Raw genomic sequence first — 22,920 nt, 5'->3', positions numbered from 1 at the left:
GTTGGAAACAGGTAGTGGTGATGGTTGCAAAACACTGAACGTGCTTAATGCCACTGAATTGTATGTATACTTAAAAATGATTTTTAGGGAATTCCTTGGCAGTCCAGTGGTTAGGACTCAGCACTTTCACTGCCGTGGCCCAGGTTCAATCCCTGGTTGGGGAACTAGGATCCCACAGTCACACAGCTCGGCCGGAAAAAAAGAAAAGGTTTCTAAAAGGTAAATTTTGTTGAATATGTTTTGCCACAATTAAAAAAACAATGTAATATACCTAAAACCAGTGAATTGTACAGTTTAAATGGGTGAATTATATCTCAATAAAGCTATTAAAAGATTTTTAAAAATACTTCACTTTTCTCTGATTAGTGGAATTAAGTAACATAAAATGTATGAAACATAGTAATGTGTTCAGTACACAGTAGGCCCTCAATAGTAATCTCTTTCCTTTCATCTGCCTATGAAAGTGGTAGTGTCTGCCTTGAACTGCTAGCTTTCTTCATGGGAAGAGAGAGAAACACACCCCCTTAGTTATAACTACCGTAGGTCAGATGCATTAAACAAAACTCTCAAGAAACAAAGGTTCAGAGAGGTTGAATATTGTGCCCAGGGGCACACAGCGCCAACACAGGTACTCTCTTGAACATGCTCGGCTGCAGCCACATAGTCCCCAACCCCCCGCAATCTCATCACTAAGCTGGTGCCCCTGTATCTGCAGTGTCCAATCCCACTTCCCAGCTCAGGGCACAGGAAAGAGCAAAGAAGCTGCTGGGCTGCTCTGGGGAAGAAACTGCCTGCGGGGAGGGGAGTGGGGCTCCCCCAAGCCCCTGCCCCATCTACTGACCTATCCACACTGCAGGCACATCAGAGCAGCCAGGGCCTGTGGCTGCCGCGTCCTGAATCAGATGTCCACTTGCTGACTTGATAAGATCAGGCTTCTGACTTTTTTCTTAATGGAAGTAAAATAATTCCTGCTTCCCTCCAACTCCCCCCCTTTCTCCTCGGTCGCCCTCCCTAAGCTGGACGAGATCCCAGCCTTTCAGAAGTAAAAATAGCAGAGTGTGCAGGGGCGGCAGCAGCGGGGGGCAGTTTTAAGTCTCTTTCTTTCATCCCAGTCACTAAAAATAACCGGTTAAAGTTCAGAAAAGCATGGCCCTGCACCTGGCCCCCAGCCTGTCCCAGGCGCTGCCCCGTCACATTTCTCTTCCCACAGGAAAGGCTCAGACAAGGCAGAGAGGGAGAGGTTCTGAGCCTGTGTCCTTCTCCTGCCTCCTCTGCAGAGCTGCTATCCTGACACTGCAAAGCTGTCATGGTCAAGACTCTTCTCTTCCCCTTACCTAGAAACCTGCCCCCCCCCACACACACCCAATTTAATGTCCTTGGTTTATTAAGGATGTGTGCAATGCTTTACAGTTTACAAAGCTATTTCCATATGTCATTTGATCTGTGTAACAAAATTGAGGGAGGGAGAACACATGATGATTATTATTATTCCCATGTGAAAACTGAGGCTCAGAAAGGTCAGGTGACTTTCTCAGGGTCACACAGCCAGGAAAGGTCTGAGGGAGGATCTGAACCTTTATCTCTAAGTCCTATCTCCTTTGCCCTGAACTTGAGACCACCTACCCTGTATGATTGTCAGAATGCCCTGAAAGCCTTTGAACTACACAGACCTTAAGGACTTAACCACTTCGAGGTTCTAAGTCAATAGGGGAGATGTACAGGAATGGATAATTTTGCAATGCTCCTGTAATGATTCTGACTACCTACCAGGTCTGGGGAGCATGCACTAAACCTATTTTATGCAGTACTTTTGTCTAACCAGTGTTCCTTCCAGGAGACTTAGGTGTTGACTCTCTACCTATAAGTTCTACCAAACTATAGCTGACCCATCTCCAGAAAGAGGAACAAACCACACAAAAGGTGATAGGAGTACTCTGGGCTCCTGAGGGCCCAGGGGCTGTGGGTCACGTGGACACACTGATGGACACCCCAGCCCAGCAGAATGCCCTGCCTAAACACTCATCTACACCCCCCGCACGATCTGAGCTCCCTTCAGCCACCTGTCTGGCAGGACGTCCTGCGTGACAGGTGAGCTCACCTTGCCGCCTCCGACAGGACAGCTATCTCGGGCTGCCTCTTACCCTGGTGCCATATCATAATGGTGAAGAGTGCCTCACTCCTGACTCACTATAAGCCGAGAGAGCCTTGCGGGTGGATAAACACACATGCCAACTAATATTCCAGGGCTGTGCCAGCTGCTCCAGGATGGGTAAGATGGTACTGGGTGATGAGGCCCTGGCCTTCTGCTTATTAAGGAAGTGTCTGCTCTCCTGCTGCTCTCTCCTCTGGATCCTTCTCACCCAGGGCACTGTGTCCCCAAGGACATTTCAGTAGGGCTGTGCTATCCTTGCATTCCCAGCTGCCAAAAAGTCTCTAAAACTGAACATTTAACCAGGAAAGACTATTTCAGCTCAGCCTCCCTTTCCATTCCCTTCCTCTTTTTCCCACTTTGAGGAAGGGCTACAGGCTTTGCTACTGGCCAAGGCATCTCAATGAGTTGGATTGGGCTTCTTAGAAGGAATTCTTGTAAAACCAAGGAGACTAGATTCCACCCAGCTCTGTTATTTACTAGCTGCATGGCCTTGGGCAAATCACTTAAACTCAGTTGCACTAGATCAGTCATGGCAAAAAGCTGTCAGCTGTGCCACCACCCGCCATTTCCTAGTCTGTGGCAGACATTGCTAATCAGTCACAGCACTCTTGCCTACTGATCCCAGGCACTGCCTAAGAAGCCTTTCAATCATCCATTCTAGGCAGCGGCTCCCCACCCTACAGTTGACAGTCCAGCTAAAAGCAATTTGCCATCCTGGAGCCAGCCCATTGTACTCAAAAGTCAAGTCCAGCAGGATCCAAGACCAACATGGGTAAGGCAGATTAGGAAAGCATCTTTACAGTAGCAGGTTAAGTAAATAAATAAATAAATAAATAAATAAAATATGTATATTTTAATGACACAGAAGTGCAAACCTTAAAGGAAAAGACTGATACACTCAATTTATTAAAATTACTAACTTCTGTTCATCAAAGGATGCCATAAAGAGAAGAAAGCTACAAATGAGATTTTAACAACACCAGCTACTGAAAAAATGACTCATAAAAATGACCAGAATATATAAAGATTTCTAAATAAAGTAGAAAATTTGGGAAAAGGCTCAGACAAGTACCTCACAGAATACAACTCTGTTTACTCCTTTACATACTGTCTGTGGCCACTTTCACATTACAACAGCAGATTTAAATAGTGAAGACAGAGACCTTTTGGCCCACAAAGCCTAAAATATGTATCCGGCTGACTCCTGTAATACAGAAATGAAAATAAATGAATTATAGCACCATGCAGCAAGAAGCATTCATCTCAGAAATACTGATTAAAATAATTAAGATGCAGAAGAATATGTATAGTATAATTTCATTTAAAACTGAAAACATGATATGATTTGAGATACAAATATATGATAAAACCATAAAGAAAGGCAAGGGAAAATAATGTGAAATCAGGATAATAGTTGCCCCTGAAAGTAATGAATGCAGGCTCAGGCACAGAGGGAATCTCAAAAGTAAGGGTAAAATTTCTTTTTCTTGGACTGGGTGGAAGGTATCAATATTCTTCCTACTTCCTACTTCACATATGTTTTTGGCAAATGACAATGCCTGTCCTTTAAAATATGTTATTCTTTTCCCATCCCAACATAGTTTTAGCTGGACACATGGCATCCCAGCTAAAGACTACAATTCCCAGACATCCTCGCAAAGACGTGTGGCCGAGTGACTAGATGGGCTGTGAATGGAAGGAAATTGTACCACTCTGGGTCCTGCCCTTTGAGGGATAGGACATAGGCTTTTCTTCCTTTTCTTCCTTTTGGCTGTCTGGGAGATGGGTCCACAAGTGGAAACCACTTGCTAAGGATGGCAAAGCCGCCAACCAGTCCTGGATCACCTTAGACCTATTGGACTGTTATATGAGAGATGAGAGAGAATTAAAGTTCTATCTTGCTTAAGTTTGAATTTTTTGCTTTGAGGGAGGAAGGGAGTCTCTTTGTACAGAAGTTTAGCCTTACCTTAACTAATATAACATACTATAAATATTTTTCTGGATCTACTTGATGCTTACTTTAAAAAAATATATATTTTATTTATTTATTTATTTTGGCTGCGCTGGGTCTTAGTTGTGGCACGCAGGATCTCTTAGTTGCAGCATGCGGGCACTTAGTTGTGGCACGCATGTGGGATCTAGTTCTCCAACCAGGGATTGAACCTGGGCCCCCTGCATTGGGAGCACGAAGTCCCACCGACTGGACCACCAGGGAAGTCCCTCGATGCTTACTTTTTAAGGAAGTGTTTTGTTTGTTTTCATTTTTATTTTTAAAGTGGATAGATATATAGTAAGTGCTGTTAACCCTTCAGGAAAGTTTTGTTGAGAAAGGGAGCAGGGTAAGGTAGCAGCAGCTGAACAGAGATAAAGTTTGGATCAAAATACATTTGTGGGTTTTTTAAATTAAATTCTGTTTGGGTGCTGATGAAAATGATCCAGCAGTGAGGAAGGGTTTGATGGGGTTGGAAGCAGACATGATACTATAGGAGTGAAGTCCCTAATAAACAGGAATGCAATTCAGGGCAGAGGTGGGGAGACTGGCTTTTGATAGGAACAGAAATACCTCTAACAAGAGTGAAGACATAAAACAAGTAGGTAGGTTTGTGGATTCAACAGCAGGAGGTTTAGAAATTCCCCACTTGACTGTTTCTATTTTCTCAAGCAAATATGAAGCAAGGTCATCAGCCAAGGAGCAGGGAAAGAGGCTACAGGGGATTCAAAACTGCCTTCTGAAACACAGAAGAAACCAGTGATGTAACATGATGCAGAATATCTTAAATCAGTGACTAACATTTTACTCTGTGGTACAACTCTAGGAGCTTTCCCTGGTGAATCGGGAGCAAGATGAAACAGCAACTAACTACTATCATTCCCATTTTACAGAGAAGGAAAGGGAGGCTTAAAGAAGTTAGTAAATCACCCAAGAAGCTGATAAATGGTGCCACTGGGGTTTTACCGGCTCTGTATGACCACTGAACCTGTTGTCCAATGTCTGACAAGCCAGAAGCCCTGAATGAACAGTAATAAGGGCTCAGCACAGACAAGACCATCTCCTGTGACTTCATTCAATTAACACTCCCCCAACCAGAGGTCATCAAGTCATCGTGCCTGAGTGGCCCAAGGCGTGAGGCCACACGGGAAGATCTTGTGAGGCGTCAGATGTGTGTGCGTGAGCATGTGTGTGTGTAGGGTGGAAAGTGGTTCAGGGGATACAAACAGCCATCAGAGTTCTTGGGCTCTAGTTCAAAACTATTCTTTGAAGTGCTCAAGAGTTGTTTTGTTTCAGAACACTAATGTATTTTGGAAAAGAAAAAGAATTTTTAAAGGCAAGTCATCTCTCATCCTCTTTCTTCATTCACAGGGCCAGAAAAGTGGTATTTCTGGCATGGGCTAGAGGCGGGATACTCTATAAATACAAAGCCATTAAATCCCATGCAGCGGGCACCTGATCAGGGCCTCCTTTTAATTTCCTGACATGAGCTGGCCACTAACCCAATTACCCAGCATCCCCGGAGGAGCCCTCCGCCTTCCCAACAAGCACAAAGAGATTGAGAGCGGATTGCATGGATGTCAGCCCAGCTTTCACTGAAATCAAATATCTTTTAGAAAACACTTGGGGAAAGGCAGACCAGGGGCTGAGGGGAGGAGGAAATGAAGCGGGCCCGGGAGGCTGGTGGCCTGAGGGAGGTAAAGTGAGGTGAGCAGGAGAAGTTTGCAGGCACAGTCTGTGCGGGAAGATTTGCAGAATTCCCAGATGTACGGGTGCCCCCTGTGAAATGCAGCAAATGGTTTTCCAGGTCCTCCTGGCTTAGAGGCCGTCAGGCCACACCCTCACCTATCCGGGGAGATCTTCTCCATGGTCCTCCCAATGGACCCTCTCATCCTCATTTTAGACCCCAGACGGGGTCAGCCTAAGGCGATGACACCTCTAAGACTCCCACCAGCCAATCCAGGAGGAAAATCAAGGCAGCTGGACACTAGTATGCCCCGCCTCACACAGTGGGCGCAAACGAGAGTATCTTTGAATCCAATACTACTTTAACACGCCCAGGAAGCTGACATTTTAAAGCCGTCCCACAGCAGATCTTACCAAGGAGTTGTCCCATCTGGTCCTCACCTTGACCTAGTGACAGAGAGCAGGTTTCAACACCCCTGCTCCACAGGTGAAGAAATGGAGGCCCAGGCGCGTAAGTGAGAAATAATAGACACAGCAAGGATACCTAAGAGCCAGGAGGGGACACAGGCACTGACTCCTAGCCCAGAGCAGATTTTGTGTTCAGTTTCTTATGAAGAGAATCATCACTCTTTTCTCTGAAAATACAGATTTTCATACACGGGATTTGCTTGAAGCAAGACAGACCCTTGGACATCACCTGTGTTCCACAGCCGATTCTTCCAGAACTGACAGCAGCCTCGAGGCAGAGGCTGAGCCAAAGAAAGCCCCACTTCTGACCTTTTCCCTGGCAGTTGCTGGGACCCCCAAATCACGTGGCAATCTCTCAGGTTATTTTACTTAAGAAAGGAAAGACCTAATAAGGCATCCAGAGCTGCTGGACAGAAGAGGCAAACAGAGTTCTGATGTGTAGGTGAGATGCGGAGGCGGCGGAGGCTGGCCTTCCATTCTCCCCTTCTCCATCCCCCTCCCCCAGAAGACCCAGGACCCCAGCCCCTGGCTCCCCAATGTCGAGGAGCCTTGAAGATGGGGTGGGGGGCACCTGGGGAAGGCTGGGATCTGCATTTCAGAGTCAGGTCAGAGTCTGAGGGAGACAGAGGGAGGCTGGGCGCCTGCGAATGATGGGGGGAGTGGGGGACCTGCACCTAAACAAAAGCAGGAGCCAGGGCAGCTGCCTGGCAGGGACACAGGCTTCTCAAGGAGGCACGCTCCTCTTAAGGGGCCAGTCCCCGTGGAGCTTCAGATCCCAGGATCTTGCCAAGGCTCTGCACTGCGGGGAAGAGCTAAACGAAGGCGCTTGGAGCCTTTGTGTCATCTTCCCCCGTCAGCAGCGGGGGCAGGGCAGAGCCGGGGAGGGGAGCCTTCTGGTGACTGCCCTTCTCCTGGGGCAGAGCTCCTGGGGGGCCTGGGGCTGGGCCCCCGGGAAGTTCAGCTCAGCACACCTGCCCGGCTCCCGCCACCAGCCTCAGATGCCCACCATGCGTGTGCTCCCCACCTGAGGCTCTCGTTCCCCCAGCAGCCCACACCATCATCCTGGGACACACAACATTCATCTCACTCCTTTTAAGTAGCTGGCGGGGTGCCTGGCCTGCTGTTGCCGATGGATTGTGCCCCTGGCCACCTGCTTCCCTGCCTCTGTGGATCCCCTCATCATTCTGCCTTTCTGGGGCGCCACTGGGAAGCACCCCTACTCTCTTCCCAGCACTGGGTAGTCCCTCAAGAGACTCTGTTCAAAGGTTGCAAGGTGGTCCAGGGATTTCAAGTGGTGGTCTCCACTTTCTCCTTATCTCTCCCTCCCTGCTCATAATCCTGGGGGGAGGGCGAGTTGGCCTGGGATTGGAAGCCTCCCCACCCCTGACCTGGGCCATGGGGAGCAGACACAGCAGAGCAGGGAGAAGCTCCAGGCTCCAGGCTCCGGGACCAGCTCCCGTCAAACCAGCGTGAGTCCCTGCAGGACTCAATTTTGTCTCCCTTCAAATTCAGGAGTATATTGATAGCAATCAGCTTCTTCTGTTCCAAGCTCCTCAGATGCTGTGAAGTAAGCCAAGAAAGGCTACACGCTCCAACCAGGAAAGGCTGTTGGACAGCTGGCCCCTGCCTGAGTCAGGGCCCTCACACCTGGCTTCCCAGAACATCCTTACAAACTTAAGAGCAGAGTCTCTCCAAGGCTGACAAAGCCTTGGGTTGGTTCCCAGCAGCATGCAGAGGGGGAAGTCAGGAGACCAGCGCTGAGGCACGCTTCTGAGGGCCTCTGTGCCTCAGTTTCCTCATCTGTGAACCCCAGGGTGCTCTGGAGCAGAAAGAAGACAGAGGACCTGGTTCAGCCACTAGCTGGGGTCACACCCTGCACAGGGGTAGACCAAAACTGGGGAGAATCAAAATGAACAGACACAGTCTTTCAGCAGGTCCAGCGCAGCCTGCTTCTAATCTAGAAAGAGAGCTCTTTCTTCAGTTGATCCCCCGGTGGAGCAGCTGGCATGTGAATAAGGGCTGAGTGGCTCCTCCATCTCAAAAGGGTTGCATGAAACAACTAGTAAGAAACGCAGTTTAAAGGTCGATGTGCCATGTTGACACAGGGGTGGTGGAGGAACTGGGCTGAGCTGAGGTGAAGGGGGAGCCCGGAATGGAAAACGGAGGGAGTCCCCGATTTCCACATCACAACAACGTCCAAGTCGTCCTACTAACAAAGCACCTTAGATTCGGGCCCTCTTCCCAGAGGGCTCCTGGAAGCCAGGAAGGGAGGAGGGCCTCGGGCTCTTAAAGGCTGGGCTGGGCTCCAGAAGCCCCTCCCAGTGAGGGCCTGCATTCCAGTCCCGCCCCTTCCTCTTCTCTCCCAGCCCCTCTGGATCAGATAATCTGATCATCAGCACACACCTCTTTTCCTGACTCCTCTCATTTCTGGAAGGATCCCAGGGCCCAGAGTCATAAAAGCTGATCTGTAGAAATTGCCACTGGCTCCCCTTGAAAGCAGGGGAAGGGGAGAAACACACACACACACACACACACACTACCCATCTCTAAAAATGGCACTAAACGAGGTTCATCAGCCTGAGCAGATCAACAGGGAAGGTGGCGCAGGAGACCGAGAGCCATGCTGTCCTAATAATGAGAGCCACAGGTCACTTAAAATTCTCTAGTAGCCACACTAAAGAAGGTAAAAAGAAGCTGTGATATCAATGTCATAATATGTTTTTAATCCAATATGTCCAGAATATCATCATCTCAACATGTAATCATTTAAAAAATTATTACTACAATATTTTACGTTCCTTTTTATCATCCTAGTAAGTCTTCAAAATCTGGTGTGTATTTTACACTTAGAAGACGTGGCTCACGCTGCCGTGTTGGATGGCAGGGCTCTAGAGGAGAAAGAGAGGCAAAAGGCAGAGAAAGGAAAGGGAAGAGAGAGGACGGGGGTGGGGGCAGGGAACAGGAGGAGGAAAACACTGGCCAGGTGACAGCCATGTCCTGTGCACCTGCTGGAAAACAGAGGTTGACCTTGGCAGGTGAAGGGTATGTGACGTGTCATTCTGGGCCTTAATGTCTCTGCCCTCTGCATGCCCACACTCCATGGGCCACCGAGAGGCAATAAAGCATCCCAAGCCTTCCTTCCCAGGGTGGAGAGGGTTCTTGGCCCCGACGAGGGCCTTCCCCAGAGCGCCAAGCCAGCTGTTCAAAGGCCCAAGTGGGGTCATGATTCCCCAAAGGATCTTTAATGGAGAACTTCCAACTCCTGCTGCCCAACAGCCTCCCGAGAGCGCGGAGAGCTTTAGCTGCACACGGGGACCGGAGGCTGCACACTTGCCTGCAGGGTGTGTGAGACAGGCAGCCCGGGGGGCAGGGCCTTCACCCGGGCTACAGGGGGAGACCTGTTCTCCTGCGCCGCTCAGGGAGAAAGTCCTGAGCTTGCTGGCATTTTCCGGGGGTCTGAGACTTCCCGTGGGGAGAAGAGCTTGCCCAGGACCCAGGCTTCGGTTCCGCCTTGCATGGCCAAGCGGGGCCTCTTACCTTCCTTCAGCATCCCCACTTTGAGGCATTTCATGAAGCGACAGGCCTGGCAGGACTTGCGCCTCCGTTTCGTGATCTCACACTCGTTGGTGGCCGGGCAGCTGTACTCAATGTTCCCTGTAAGCAGACACAGAAGGGTTGCCAGGTGCTGCCCCCATCTGCCAGCCACAGGCTGGATGGGGATTCACCGACCAAATCACTACTCTCCAGCCCCGAGGTTCCCACAGGGCAGTGGTTCTCCAAGCAGGAGGCGCTCCGAGACACGTGTCAGGGTGTTTCCTACTCTCTTAAATACAGAGATCCCAGTGCCAGAGGTCAGGTCGGCCAGGCAGCCACAGCTCTGAAGAATGGTCACCCACAGTTTTGAAGCCACCACTGAACTGGGACATCAAAACTCACTGAGCTGACATTTTATCCCAAGCAGAGAAATTTTATCCCACTGCTGACCAAAATGTCAGTGTGGCCCACCGGCCCTATGCCCTCCAGCCTGGGCCCCAACTCATGGGAAAAACCTCTTGGCAGCTCTGAGCCCGCAGGGACCAGCGCCTGCATCCCACATCTCACGGCAGAGGCCCAGGTCACCCAGCTTGGCTGACCTTGAGAAAATCACTTTCCTCTCACCGAGTTGCAGTTTCCTCATCTGCAAAATAGTGTGATATCTGCTAAATGAAGGATTAAGCAAGATCATGTATGTAAGATTGCTTTAAAAATTGTAAAGCACGATTTGACGTGAGCTGGTGATTTTATAAGCACAGTTCATTGCTGCAGAGGGAAATTGTGATTAATTTTCCATGTCACCCCTTAACTGGGTGATAATAATGGCTTCCATGAACCTGACCCCATGCTCCTAGTAGGCTGTGAGCACCACGAAGGCAAGAGGTGTGCTGTTCATCACGTCATCTCTATTGCACTGAGATCAACCCCTGCTGCACAGAAGGCATGCAAGATCAGCCTGCTGAATAAAAAATCTACCGAATCCTCATAGCAATTCCATGAAGTAGGTGCTGATACCATCCCCATTTTACAGATGGGAAACCTGAGGTTTCCAGAGTGCTTCTGTGCAATGTAACTATATGAGTCTTATTCAGGATGAGCTGATCTTCGAATCCTCTGGGGAGGCCATTGTCCCTTTTCAGTGCCTCTTCCTGGGAGGGCTGACAGCATGGTCGGGAGAGGCTGCAGCTGCCTTTCTAACGTAGGGGCGCAGCATCTGTCCTGAGTGCTCTTACGCGTCTGCACTCATGTCACAAATGTGCACTGTGCAGCTATAACAAGCCTGGAGGCCAAAGGAAAGGCAATGGGAGGGGGAAAGGGACTGGAATTGTTGGGGGTGGGCGGAGAGACAGGCAATAGAAAGATACAAGTGCAGGACAGCGGACCACCGTGCTGTTTTGGATTTTATCATGTCTCCTCGGCCCCCGTCCCAGTCAGTGCAGTCTGCTTGAGTCTGTGGTTTTCAGAGAACAGACTCTGAACTAGTGCAAACCTTTCATCCCAACACCCATCCAGCTGCCACCTTCTCAGGGAGCAGGGACAAGTGATGCCCAGCAAGCTGCTTGCCCAGATTCCCCTTCCGGGCCCAGCTCACCCAACAGGGACACAGCCTGGCACAGAGCAGCCTCCAAAAGGCCACTCCCAGCCCTGCACCGTGCTAGAAAGGGCAGCTCCAGGCCTGCCTGTGCCCAGACCACCCCCCCACCCCCGCCACATAACCCATCCACTTTAGCAGCAATAACAGCCACCTTCATTGTGCACCTGCTATGAGCGTGACCTGTCTCAGCTCCCTCCATCCTCACAACAACCCTCTGGGACCCACCAGTGCCCCATTTTACAGACCAAGAAACTGAGAGTCAGGGAGCTGAAGTGAGTTACCCAAGGCCACACAGGGCCCCTGTGCCACCCCTGCACCCCACAAGAAGCTTGGGGACTTCAGACAGGCCCATATGCTAACCCAGCTACTGAGGTGGTCTAGAGGAAGGGGAGAGGGGCTGTCCTCAGGTGTCCCTGTGCCTCAGCCTCCCCAGGTAGCATTTGGATTTTCTGAGAACAAGCATGAACCAGGTTCCACCACTGACAAAAGTGTTTCGAAGTACAGAAATTATTGAGCCCCAATTACAAGATGCCTAATTACACTGAGTACTCACAACGTCCCAGTGAGGATTCCATCCTCATTTTGCACAGGTGAGAAAACTGAGGCTCACAGAGGTCGATCTGGCTGGAGCACCTTACAGATCTCTCTCTCTCTCAAGTCCAGCCGGCACCATCTTTCTGTGGGGAGGGGGGCCAGAAGTCATCCTCTGTGCTGGAGGATGGGAGGTAAGAGGAAGGGGGAGGCATAAAGATTCCGCGTGCCCCTCCCTTCTGTTACCTGACCCTAACCATTCCTTAGGTCACTCTCTTGTGTGACTTCTTGGGAAATAATTTCAATATTCACATAAGCATGGTAAAATTAAAAAGAGAAACAGGGGAGGGATAAATTAGGAGCTTGGAATGTACGAATAAACACTATTATATATAAAATAGATAAACAACGAGGACCTACGTATAGCACAGGGAACTATATTCAATACCCTGTAATAACCTATTATAGAAAAGAATCTGAAAAAGAATAGATATATATGTATAACTGAATCACTTTGCTGTACACCAGATTGTAAAGCGAGAGAGAGAGAGAGAGAGCGCGCGCGGGAGAAAGAAACAGAAAGGAGGAAATCCCATACATAAGCTAGTTCATCCAGGTCTATCCCGGCTTAGAAGGTTCTGTAGAATTTGGCCCCGGCCTCCACCCCACTCCCCTCCTCTCTCTCCAGCCTCACCTTCCCCATTGCTCTGCATAACTATCAGTTCCTGGAACTCAGTGACCTCCTAGGTTCCCAGGCCTTTGCTGCTTAGGACAAGGCCACTCTGCTCCCTCCGCCTCCTCGCCTGGCCTGCCCACACCTCCTGGTCCCCCTTGGGAAGGTGCTCCTTCTCTCCATCACCCAGTCGCCACTGTGTGTCTCCTCCTCCCAGACCAGCTTTTCTCCGTAGTCCCAGTGCCTGGCACACAGTAGGTGCTCAATACACACTGAGAGCTAACACTGACGAGGGCTTGTTATAAAGCAGCTGCGGTTCTACTTTTCTTATGTTGAATCTTTAATTTTCCCAACAACACTGGAGGTAAACATCTTCCTCTCCATCTTACAGATGAGAAAGGTGAGCTGAGTCCAGGACGAGGCAGAGCAAGGACTTGAAACCAGGGGGTCTGGCTCTGCTCTGCTCCCCTGGGCGGTGAGTTTACAGGGCCTGGGGCATGGGGACTCGGGCCGCCTTGGGATGCCACTGGCAGGTGGCTAACTCTTCACGTTCACTGGTCTCAGCCCCTAGCCAGCCTGTCAATCCCTTGAAGGACAGATCCTAGGTTGTCACTCCAGCAAGGGGTCCATAAGTAACTGTTGATTTGGCACTGCTGCTCTCCCAGAACAAGAGACTGAGCATTAACAAGAACCTAGGGATGTTCTTGACTCTGTTGGGTGTGGCTGTGTGTGTGTGTGTGAGAGAGAGGGAGAGAGATCTAATTTTATTTATTTATTTTTGTTCCTTTCAATTTGTTTTATGGCCCCAGCGGCTGGCTGCCAGCAAAGCCAGGCTGGTGGCCTTGCCTTGTAATTTCTGTAAGTGCCTCCTTGATAAAGTGATGAGATTAATTCATCAGAATTCCTGTGGTCTCTGGAGGGCAGTCTAGGAGAGCACAGGAGCAGGGCGGGGCGTGTACACACACACACACACACACACACACACACACACTCACTCACCAGGGGCTGAGGGGTGGCAGGGTTGGGGATGGGCTCTCACAGGACAAGGACACAGCCAACATCTAGCATAAATTCAGAGTTCTAACCTGGGAGTGTGCCCAGTATAGACATATGCAGACTCTACCTCAGGTAAATCACCCAACTTCTCTGGGCCCCAGCTTCCTCATCTGTAAAATGGGCACAATATGTTCCCAACTATACAGTCCTGCAGATTCAGCACATAAAGGGCTTAGTGAAGTGCATGCACTGGGTCAAAGTGAACATGCTTATTTTTACATCCATCAGGGCTGCCAGGGTACATATAGCCAGAAGACCCCAGGGTAAGTCCTTTCTAGGTGTCAGACCTGAGGCCAGCCACCCATTCTGCCATTTAAGAACATTATGACCAGGCCTCCCATAGACAGACCTCAGAGCTGATGCTGCCTGTGGGAGGGAGGGAGTCAGGAATGATCTGGATTTCAGTGTGACTTCAAGGCAGAGGGGAAATGCCCACCATCAACTCTCTTCAATCCTGTGCCCCAGGAGAAGGAAAGCCCAGGGGCATCCCCATCAGCTGTCCTGAAACAGCTGCAGGAAAGTGGGCAGTCCCCTCCCTGGGGCTCAGGGATGGGGGCTGCAGAGCTTAGATAAACAGCTCTTGAGGAATTTATGGGCTCAGAGGCTGCTGGCCAACATCAGAGCCTGAATGGCCACCATTTTTAGCTCTGGGGTGATAGGGCTGGGCTGGGCGTCACTTGGTTCCACTCCCTTATTTATCTCACTCCTGGAGGACAGAGACTATCCCTTTCACCTCCACACGGTCCACTGTCCTCAGCTCTCCACCCTTCCCTCCTCCTTACCCGCCAGCTGATGATCTCATTCATGCCACTGGCTTCAGCTTACTAATTGGCAAGGACGGGCAGCGAGAGGCACTATCTGTGCTTCAAACCCTTATATCCATCTGCCTGCTGGATACTTCCACCTGGAATTCCCTTGGGTTCTTCATACTTCCTCCACTTGAACCCATCCTCACCCAGACTTTCTCTTACTGTGTTCCTTGTCTCAGCAAAGCCATCACTAAGCCACCTGCCACCTGGGTCAGAAACTGAGGTGGCGGGGACTTCCCTGGTGGCCCAGTGGTTAAGAATCCACCTGCCAATGCAGGGGATACGGGTTCAAGCCCTGGTCCGGGAAGATCCCACATGCCGGGGAGCAACTAAGCCCATGCGCCACTGAGCCTGCACTCTAGAGCCCGTGAGCCACAACTACTGAGCCCACATGCCACAACTACTGAAGCCCACACGCCTAGAGCCCATGCTCTGCAACAAGAGAAGCCACCTCAATGAGAAGCCCACGTACCACAACGAAGAGTAGCCCCCGCTCGCCACAACTATAGAAAGCCTGCGTGCAGCAACGAAAGACCCAGCGCAGCCAAAAATAAATAAATTATTAAAAAAAAAGAAACTGAGGTGGCATCGTAGATTCATCCCTCTCCTTTACTTCTAAGGTCCTTTTCATCCCACTTGCCTGATATTTCCCGCCTCCTTTCCCTCCTGCCACAGCTAGTTCCCACGCCTGTCATCTCTTGCCCCTCCTCTAATGCACTTGCTTCCTCTTGTCACCATTGCCCTTTCCAATCAGTCTACCCTCCACACCGCCCCTGGAGAGACATTAATAACTCCTGTGCAAAATGCCTCGATGGACCTCTGGTTCATCAACCACTTATGTCTGCATGCCTTCCCAGGAGCCCACTAAAGGGCAGTAAGGGAGTGAGAACAGTCACAGAAGAATGAAGAAAGTCGAAACCAAAGTAACCAGAGGGGATTCCAGATAAGAAATAAGCCCTTGTATCGCAGAACCTCAAAAAGCCTCAGGTGTTGAAGACACAGTAGAAGATGGAGTGAGGCATGGGATTAAAAATGGGAATTTGCTGGAAGTCTGTATTTAAGGAGTACTTAGTTGCCACTCCAGGTGGCCACCAAGGATCTCCCCACAGCCTGCGCAAGAGAAGCCAACTTAATCTCTGGAGAGTATAAGCAAGTGAATCGGGACTCAGGGATGCCAGGCTTAGCTGAGGGCAGAAGGCTAGCTGAAGTTTCCGAATACTGCATACCAAAGAGTGAGACCGCCCAGCCCCACTCCCCAAGCCCACTCCCAAAATTCTAGCAGGCAGACATCTCCTCCACACCCTCACTCCCACCCTCCACTCCCCACTCCCCTAACCTGAAGATGGGAATTTATAGCAATCTTCTCTGGAAAAACAAATGGCATAAGAGAAAAGACCAGCAGATATAGGGGCAGGACAGGAATAAAGACACAGACATAGAGAATGGACTTGAGGACACCGGGAGGGGGAAGGGTAAGCTGGGACGAAGTGAGAGAGTGGCATGGACATATATACACTACCAAATGTAAAATAGATAGCTCGTGGGAAGCAGCCACATAGCACAGGGAGATCAGCTCGGTGCTTTGTGACCACCTAGAGGGCTGGGATAGGGAGGATGGGAGGGAGATGCAAGAGGGAGGAGATATGGGGATGTATGTATATGTATAGCTGATTCACTTTGTTATAAAGCAGAAACTAACACACCATTGTAAAGCAATTATACTCCAATAAAGATGTTAAAAAAAAAAAGACCAGCAGATAAAAAATAAGCCAAAGGAAATCTCCTTCTATGCTTTTTATCCCTGTTTGCATTTAAGATAGCCAAGGATTATCACTACATCTATGAAAAGCTTCAATATAAAAACTAACCAAAATAAACAGGGGGAAAATTATGTGGGAAGAAACCAGGACAAGGCAAGAAGGAGAAATAAACCTCCACAAGCAATACTCAGTATACTGTTGACTTGAGAAGATAAAAATACTGCATTCATGAAACAAGAACAGCATGCAATAAAAAGAAAGTATAAAATGGAGCTCATAGAAATTAAAAATACAAAAAAATTCCAAAGAATCACCTAAGCAGCTACTCTAAAATAGAACAAAAAATCAAAGAGATGGACAATAAGCCGGAAAAGAGGTAAGAATTAGAAGATTGGTCCTGGAAACTCAATATCCAACCCTTAGGAGTTTTTGAAAGAGAAAACAGTGGAGAGGAAGTTATCACCAAGGGAGAAAGGGAAGGCGAGAAGAAGGGGAGGGACGAAGATGTCTAAGACCAGAAGAATATGAGTTTCCAGATCAAAAGGCCTGCTGAGAGTCCAGAAGAATGAATGAAAAAAGACCTGGACAGTATTATAGCGGTAGAGAACAAATCAGTGGCTGCCAGGGTCAGGGAGGGAAGAGAGAGGGAGGTGGTGTGGCTGTAAAAGGGTAGCACCAGGAACCCTGTGTAATGGAGCTGTTCTGTATCTTGACTGTGGTGGTGCTCACAGGAATTTGCAGTGATAAAACTGCATAGAACTTAACACACACACACACACACACACACAGATGAGAGTGTACAACTAGTAAAATCTGAGTAAGGCTGATGGATATCAATGCCAATTTCCTGGTTGTGGTATCTTGCTATATATAGTTATGTTATATAGCCCGTATGTGTTATGTCATATAGCTACATAATATAGTTATGTATGCTACATTGTTATGTAAGATGTTACCACTGAAGGAAGCTGGGTGAAATGTATGGGATCTATGTACATGGAATCTCTCTGTAATATTTCTTATAACTGCATGGGAATCTACAATTACCTCAAAACAAAAATATAATAATAATAATAATATAGGGCCTTCCCTGGTGGCTCAGTGGTTAAGAATCTGCCTGCCAATGCAGGGGACACAGTTCGAGCCCTGGTCCTGGAAGATCCCACATGCTGCGGAGCAACTAAGCCCATGCACCACAACTACTGAAGCCTGCGCGCTCTAGGGCCTGTGCTCTGCAACAAGAGAAGCCACCACAGTGAGAAGCCCGCACACTGCAATAAAGAGTAGCCCCCGCTCGCCGCAACTAGAGAAAGCTCACGCGCAGCAATGAAGACCCAATGCAGCCAAAAATAAATAAAATAAATAAATTTTTAAAAATAGTATCTGAAGGTACTAAAAAAAAATAATAATAATATAAAGACCTACACACACAACATAGATTTTTTATCATGGAAGACCAAAAAAAGATCCTAAAAACTTTCAGCAAGAGTGTTAAAAACAAGTCAAATACAAAGGATCAAGAATAAGATTGGCCACCATATCTCAAACTATAAGGGAAAAAACCCTCTCTGTGCACACACAGATACACAAAACTAGTGCACAGACTCACCACTCTTTTTTTCTTCTTAGCACTCATCACCTGACTTTTGTTTGTTTAGCTTGTTTATTATCTATCTGCTTTGTTCACTGCTGTTTTCCAACACCTAGAACCATGTCTGGGAAAGAGTGAGGCCTCAATATACATTTTCTAAGTGAATGAATCAAACTTCTTGACAGCAGCACTAGAAGCTAGAAGACAAAGCAGCAATGGTGTCCAAATTCTGGGGAGAAATTATTTTCAACTAGCATCTAATGTATGGGTTGAAGGATTGAGTAAAGACATTTCCACACATCCAAGATGTCAACAGTTTTACCTCTCCTGTGCCCTTCTAGCATGAGCTTCTCCCCCACGCCCCACCCCAAAAGGGAAGGACCAAAAAGAGGAAGAGGACAGAGGATTCTACCAGGAGAAAAGTCAAGGGGACATCCAGGAGGAACTGGCAATAGACAAAGAGATTTAACCAAAAATTGTGATATAACCATATTCAGACAATGGGAAGATGGGAAATGTATGTGTATTGGGATGGTTTGTATAATGGGAACTAACTCTTCATCTTCTATAACAGGAAGTCAAGAAATAATGTAAAATTGCTGTCAGTTAAGTATAGCTGTAAAATCATAGTAGTAATTAAGAAGACAAAGGGCTAGAAGAAAGATTTTCTTAAATGGCTAACTCTAGATCACGGAGGGAAAGGAAGAGAATGGGTAGGGTCAGGGACTCTTTATTTTTTATTATAAGAGTTATACTTTGGGTCTTTTTAAACTATGTGCATACATTATTTTGATAAAAGTTAAAAATTAATTCAAAATTAATTTGCTCATTGTGTAAAGATGAAATCTAACCTCCAGGGAAAAGCACATCTGGCCCTTTATGGTCTGGCCACCTCTGACCAGTCCACTGTAATCTCCCTCCACCTAGGCCCCCAGTTTGTAGGCTCCAGAAAACCACATGGAGCCTCTGGGCCCTCTCATACCTCCCTCTAGCTGAAACCCCTCCTGGCAAACTCTTCCACATCCTTGGAGCCTCAGCGCGCATGTGGCCTTTTCAGTGACACCCTCTTCCCTTCTGTCCCAGGTAGGTTTACATGCCCTGCCTGTTTGCCCCCATAGGCCTCATCCATCACCCCGCCTGCCACACACATACACACACTGAAAGCAACGAGCTTAACGTTTCATAATCAGGATTTTACATGCTGTCCTCCCTTCTGAACTGCGCGCTTACTGGGGATAGAGATTGTTAGGTCTTTCATTTCTGTATCTCAAGTACAGTGTCTGCCCCCTGAAGCACCCGTTGATCAAGGCAAATAAATTGAAAGCAAATGTGCCCACCCAGAGAAACCTAGAATTCAACAATGACCTTCCAGTTGTCAAATGCAATCCCCTCCCTTGGGCCTTCCCCATCCTGGTCCTTCCTGAAGCAGCAGACACCCATCACATGTCTTAAAACCCACTCTGTTATATTTCATCTCCCTTCTCTCCAGGGACTCTTGTAACGTCTCTGATCACTTCTATATTTATTGTATAGAATCTAAGATGCTTTTGATGGTAAGATTGCACCATTATTTTATATACCACCAAGAAAGAGAGGAAAAACATCTGCCAATCAAAGTATGGCTGTGCTTCCTTGCCACTAGCATTTTCTTTTCTTTTTTTTCTTATTAAAAGAGCTCTTTGAGACTTATTGATAGATACAGATTTGATCATACAGCATTCTTGTGCATACATGAAAGGGAAAACATAAGAAAAATAAATTGAAGATATTGCTAAAACTTCTCAGAGTGTGACTCTTCTGAATCCTTTTTGATCAAGGTCATTGTTTTCGTGTTTTTCCACAGAAGGGTCCTCTCTGCTAACAAAGGAGCTGACGACGCTGTGCTTCTTAAGTGTCCCTTGTTCTCGTAGGGGTTTCCTTCCAGGTCACTGGCCCCTTTCTGCACGTTTTAATGTGCTTGTGAGGGCAGGGACAACCATATACATCTGTCACCTAGCAGACAGTAATCGGCCCAATTCAGAGATGTTACATGGGGGAAATGTGCATCTTAGAACTGATAAAATATGGTATTTCTCAGTCTCCTTTCAAGGCTCTGACCCCTTCCTTTCACCAGGGTCCCTCTTCCTGGCGCCTTATCCCTTTACCCCCTCCTTCAGAGCAGCTTTCCCTAGAACAAGCTCTCCCAGAGGGCCTGTTAAATCAGAGCCTCAGATTCTGCAGGCCTGAAATCTGCATTTCTAACCAGCCCCCTAGTGAAGCCTGTGCTGAGGTCTGGGGACCATACTTTGAGAACCCCTGCCCTAGAGGACCTCATTAGATCCAAAACCCCACTCGGATTTTACTCCTGGGGTCTAGCCCTGCATTTCCAGCTGCCCAGGTTAAGGCCTGTGAACTGATCAAACTCAACATGCCTCAGACTTCATCCATTATCCCAACCTCTCCTCCCTGCCCACCCCCCTTCCACCAGCAAAATTATTCTTTTTAGGTTTCTCCCCCGCCAATGTCCTGACCATCCTCTAGTAGCCTAAATTATAAATCTAAGAGCCAGTCTCACAATCCAGTCACTATTTTTTTATACTGAAATCACTTTCAAAATCCTAACCTCTCCTTTTAACCCTTCTGCCACCGTTGGGGTTTGGATGCTTCTAAGTGGACGGTTAACTAGATCTCTGAACTGGACTGTTAAAATCGCCACCTAGTCTGCCTACCCCGAGACTCTCCCATTTCCAGCCCATATTCCCTATCATTGCCAGAAATATCTCGCTAAAAGGAGATGTGATTAATTCCCTGCTCAAAAATCTTCAATGGCTTCTCATTGCCAAGTATAAATAACAAATAACAAATCCTATTTATCTAATGGTTATCATATGCCAGGCACTAAGCTAAACACTCTACATGCATGTCTCATTTAATTTCTGCAAGAATATCCTAGGAGCAGGAACTATTTATTAGCCCCATTAGTCCCCTTTTATTGACAAGGAAATTAAGGACCAGAGAAACGAAGTAACTTGCCCAACTTGACACAACTACAAAATCGTAAAGTTGGGATTCTAAGCCAGGTGAAGCAGCTCAAGCAGAAATATTACTCTATACTTTTCCTTAACAGAGTCTGTGAAAACCTTTGACATCTGGTCCCAGCTTCTGCTCCAGCCCCTCACCTACCACTGGTCCCCTCTTCCCGAGCAGAGCACACTCAACTCCTATGGGCCTCTTCCTGCTGTTCTTTCTACCAAGAATGTTCACTTTCCACTCCAGCTTAAATGTCCCTTCCTCTGGGAAGCCCTCCCTGCTCTGTCTGGCTGTGTCTCACCTGACTTTCACCCTGGCTGTGCCTCTGAAAAGAGGAACGGTGATTTGTTCTTCCTCTCATTGCCTCAGTGCCCGGCAGACAGCAATGTTTTGTGGGTTTCATTGACTCTTTTTATGCTTTTGTACAGATGAGGAAACTGAGGCCAGAGGATCCTAGGCCCTGCTCAAGGTCAGCTGGCTGGCGAGTGGCAGGGCTGGGACAGCACCCCACTCTGGGCTCCCACTTACTCCTGGCTTATCTCTGCACCCTGTCATGGTCTCTGTCCCCTGGGATCCCAGGCCTCATTCACCAGGACAAAAGGCCTGGAGGTGGTCCAAGGCAGGATAACCCATCAATCATCCCCCTGCCCCTCTCCTTGGGGAGTTTCCTTCCAAGCCTGCATCGGGGCCCCATGTGAACAGAGGAAGCCTGGTGCCAGAGCCTCTTTCTTGCTTGTTCCTCCTCATCTTAAGGAGCTACTCAAGGGGCCTCCCGGTGACCTGCAAAGTTGGCCACTTGCCCTGGGAACATAGGAAGGGGGACAGTGTGGTTTTACCCTCCGCACAGCCCCTCATGGCCACGCAGCATGTGTTGTCAATGGCTTCCTTTCCACCTAGGAGAAAATCCAAGTGCTGCACTCACCGCAGCCTGAGATTTTGTCAGCCTCTCAGCCCCGTCTCCTTCCACTTGGCCTTTACTCACTCATAACAGCCACACTGGCCCTCCTTCTGGTCCTGAAACAGATCTGCTGTTTCCTCTGCCTGGAACGCCTGAGCTTCCCCTTACCTTGAAAGTCGCCTTCTTAGCACGGCCTTACCTAATCCTCACTAAATTAGACCCCCTCTCTCAGCCACCTTTGCTCTCATCACTGGTTTTTCTCTTTCACAGCACTCACCTGGGTCTGTCATTATGCCTCTTTATTTGTTATCGTATATACTGTCTGCCTTACCCCCAAGAATACAAGGCCACAGAGTAGGGCCCATTGTTCTGTCTTCAGCTCCCAGCACAATGGTTGGGACTCAGTAAAGTATCACCAAAGAACTGAACAAGTGCTTCATAAGCTCAGATGTAAGGCAGGAGTTTTCCCCCAACACTGTCCTTTAGAAAAGAGGCAGTGAGCTTCCCTGGTGGCGCAGTTAAGAATCTGCCTGCCAATGCAGGGGACACGGGTTCGAGCCCTGGTCTGGGAAGATCCCACATGCCGTGGAGCAACTAAACCTGTGAGCCACAACTACTGAGCCTCTGCTCTAGAGCCCGCGAGCCACAACTACTGAGCCCGTGTGCCACAACTACTGAAGCCTGCACGTCTAGAGCCCGTGCTCCTCAACAAGAGAAGCCACCGCAATGAGAAGCCCGCACACCACAACAAAGAGTAGTCCCGCTCGCCACAACTAGAGAAAGCCCACACGCAGCAACGAAGACCCAACGCAGCCAAAAATGAATGAATGAATGAATTAATTTTAAAGAAAAAAGAAAGAAGGAAGAGGAAGTTGCTTAATATCTGCGTCTTTGTGGAGTCTCTTATCAGAGGTGCTGTGTCAGTCACTTCATATTGAACAACTGCCTTTCGGGGAGACTCAGTGCCCTGGGAACACCCCAATCAAGTCTCGTCACCAGACTGAATCAGTAACAAAGGCAGAAAGAAATTTAACACAAATTTAGTTATTGCTGGGAATATGAACCATAATTAACAAACACTGAGAGTCAAAAGCAGTATAGTACCTGATATGTTGTGGAAACCATGACTATAAATTGACCCAACTATATAAAATAGGTAAACAACAAAG

At 48.2% G+C, this 22,920-nt stretch overlaps 1 protein-coding gene across 5 annotated transcripts in view; it reads right to left on the bottom strand.

Moving 5' to 3' along the window:
- ESRRB (estrogen related receptor beta) overlaps nt 1-22,920 on the bottom strand; it is a 174,318-nt gene that overhangs the window by 25,606 nt on the left and 125,792 nt on the right. For all 5 annotated transcript variants that reach the window (XM_059914724.1, XM_059914723.1, XM_059914726.1 and 2 more), the window contains one exon: nt 9,834-9,950. In XM_059914724.1, the coding sequence (XP_059770707.1) occupies nt 9,834-9,950 (117 nt within the window). The remainder of the gene's footprint in view (nt 1-9,833; nt 9,951-22,920) is intronic.

The sequence above is a fragment of the Balaenoptera ricei genome, chromosome 2, assembly GCF_028023285.1.
Source record: "Balaenoptera ricei isolate mBalRic1 chromosome 2, mBalRic1.hap2, whole genome shotgun sequence".
NCBI lineage: Eukaryota > Metazoa > Chordata > Mammalia > Artiodactyla > Balaenopteridae > Balaenoptera > Balaenoptera ricei.
Note: the sequence above shows the minus strand (reverse complement) of the source record. Positions and strands in the feature narration are given on the sequence as shown.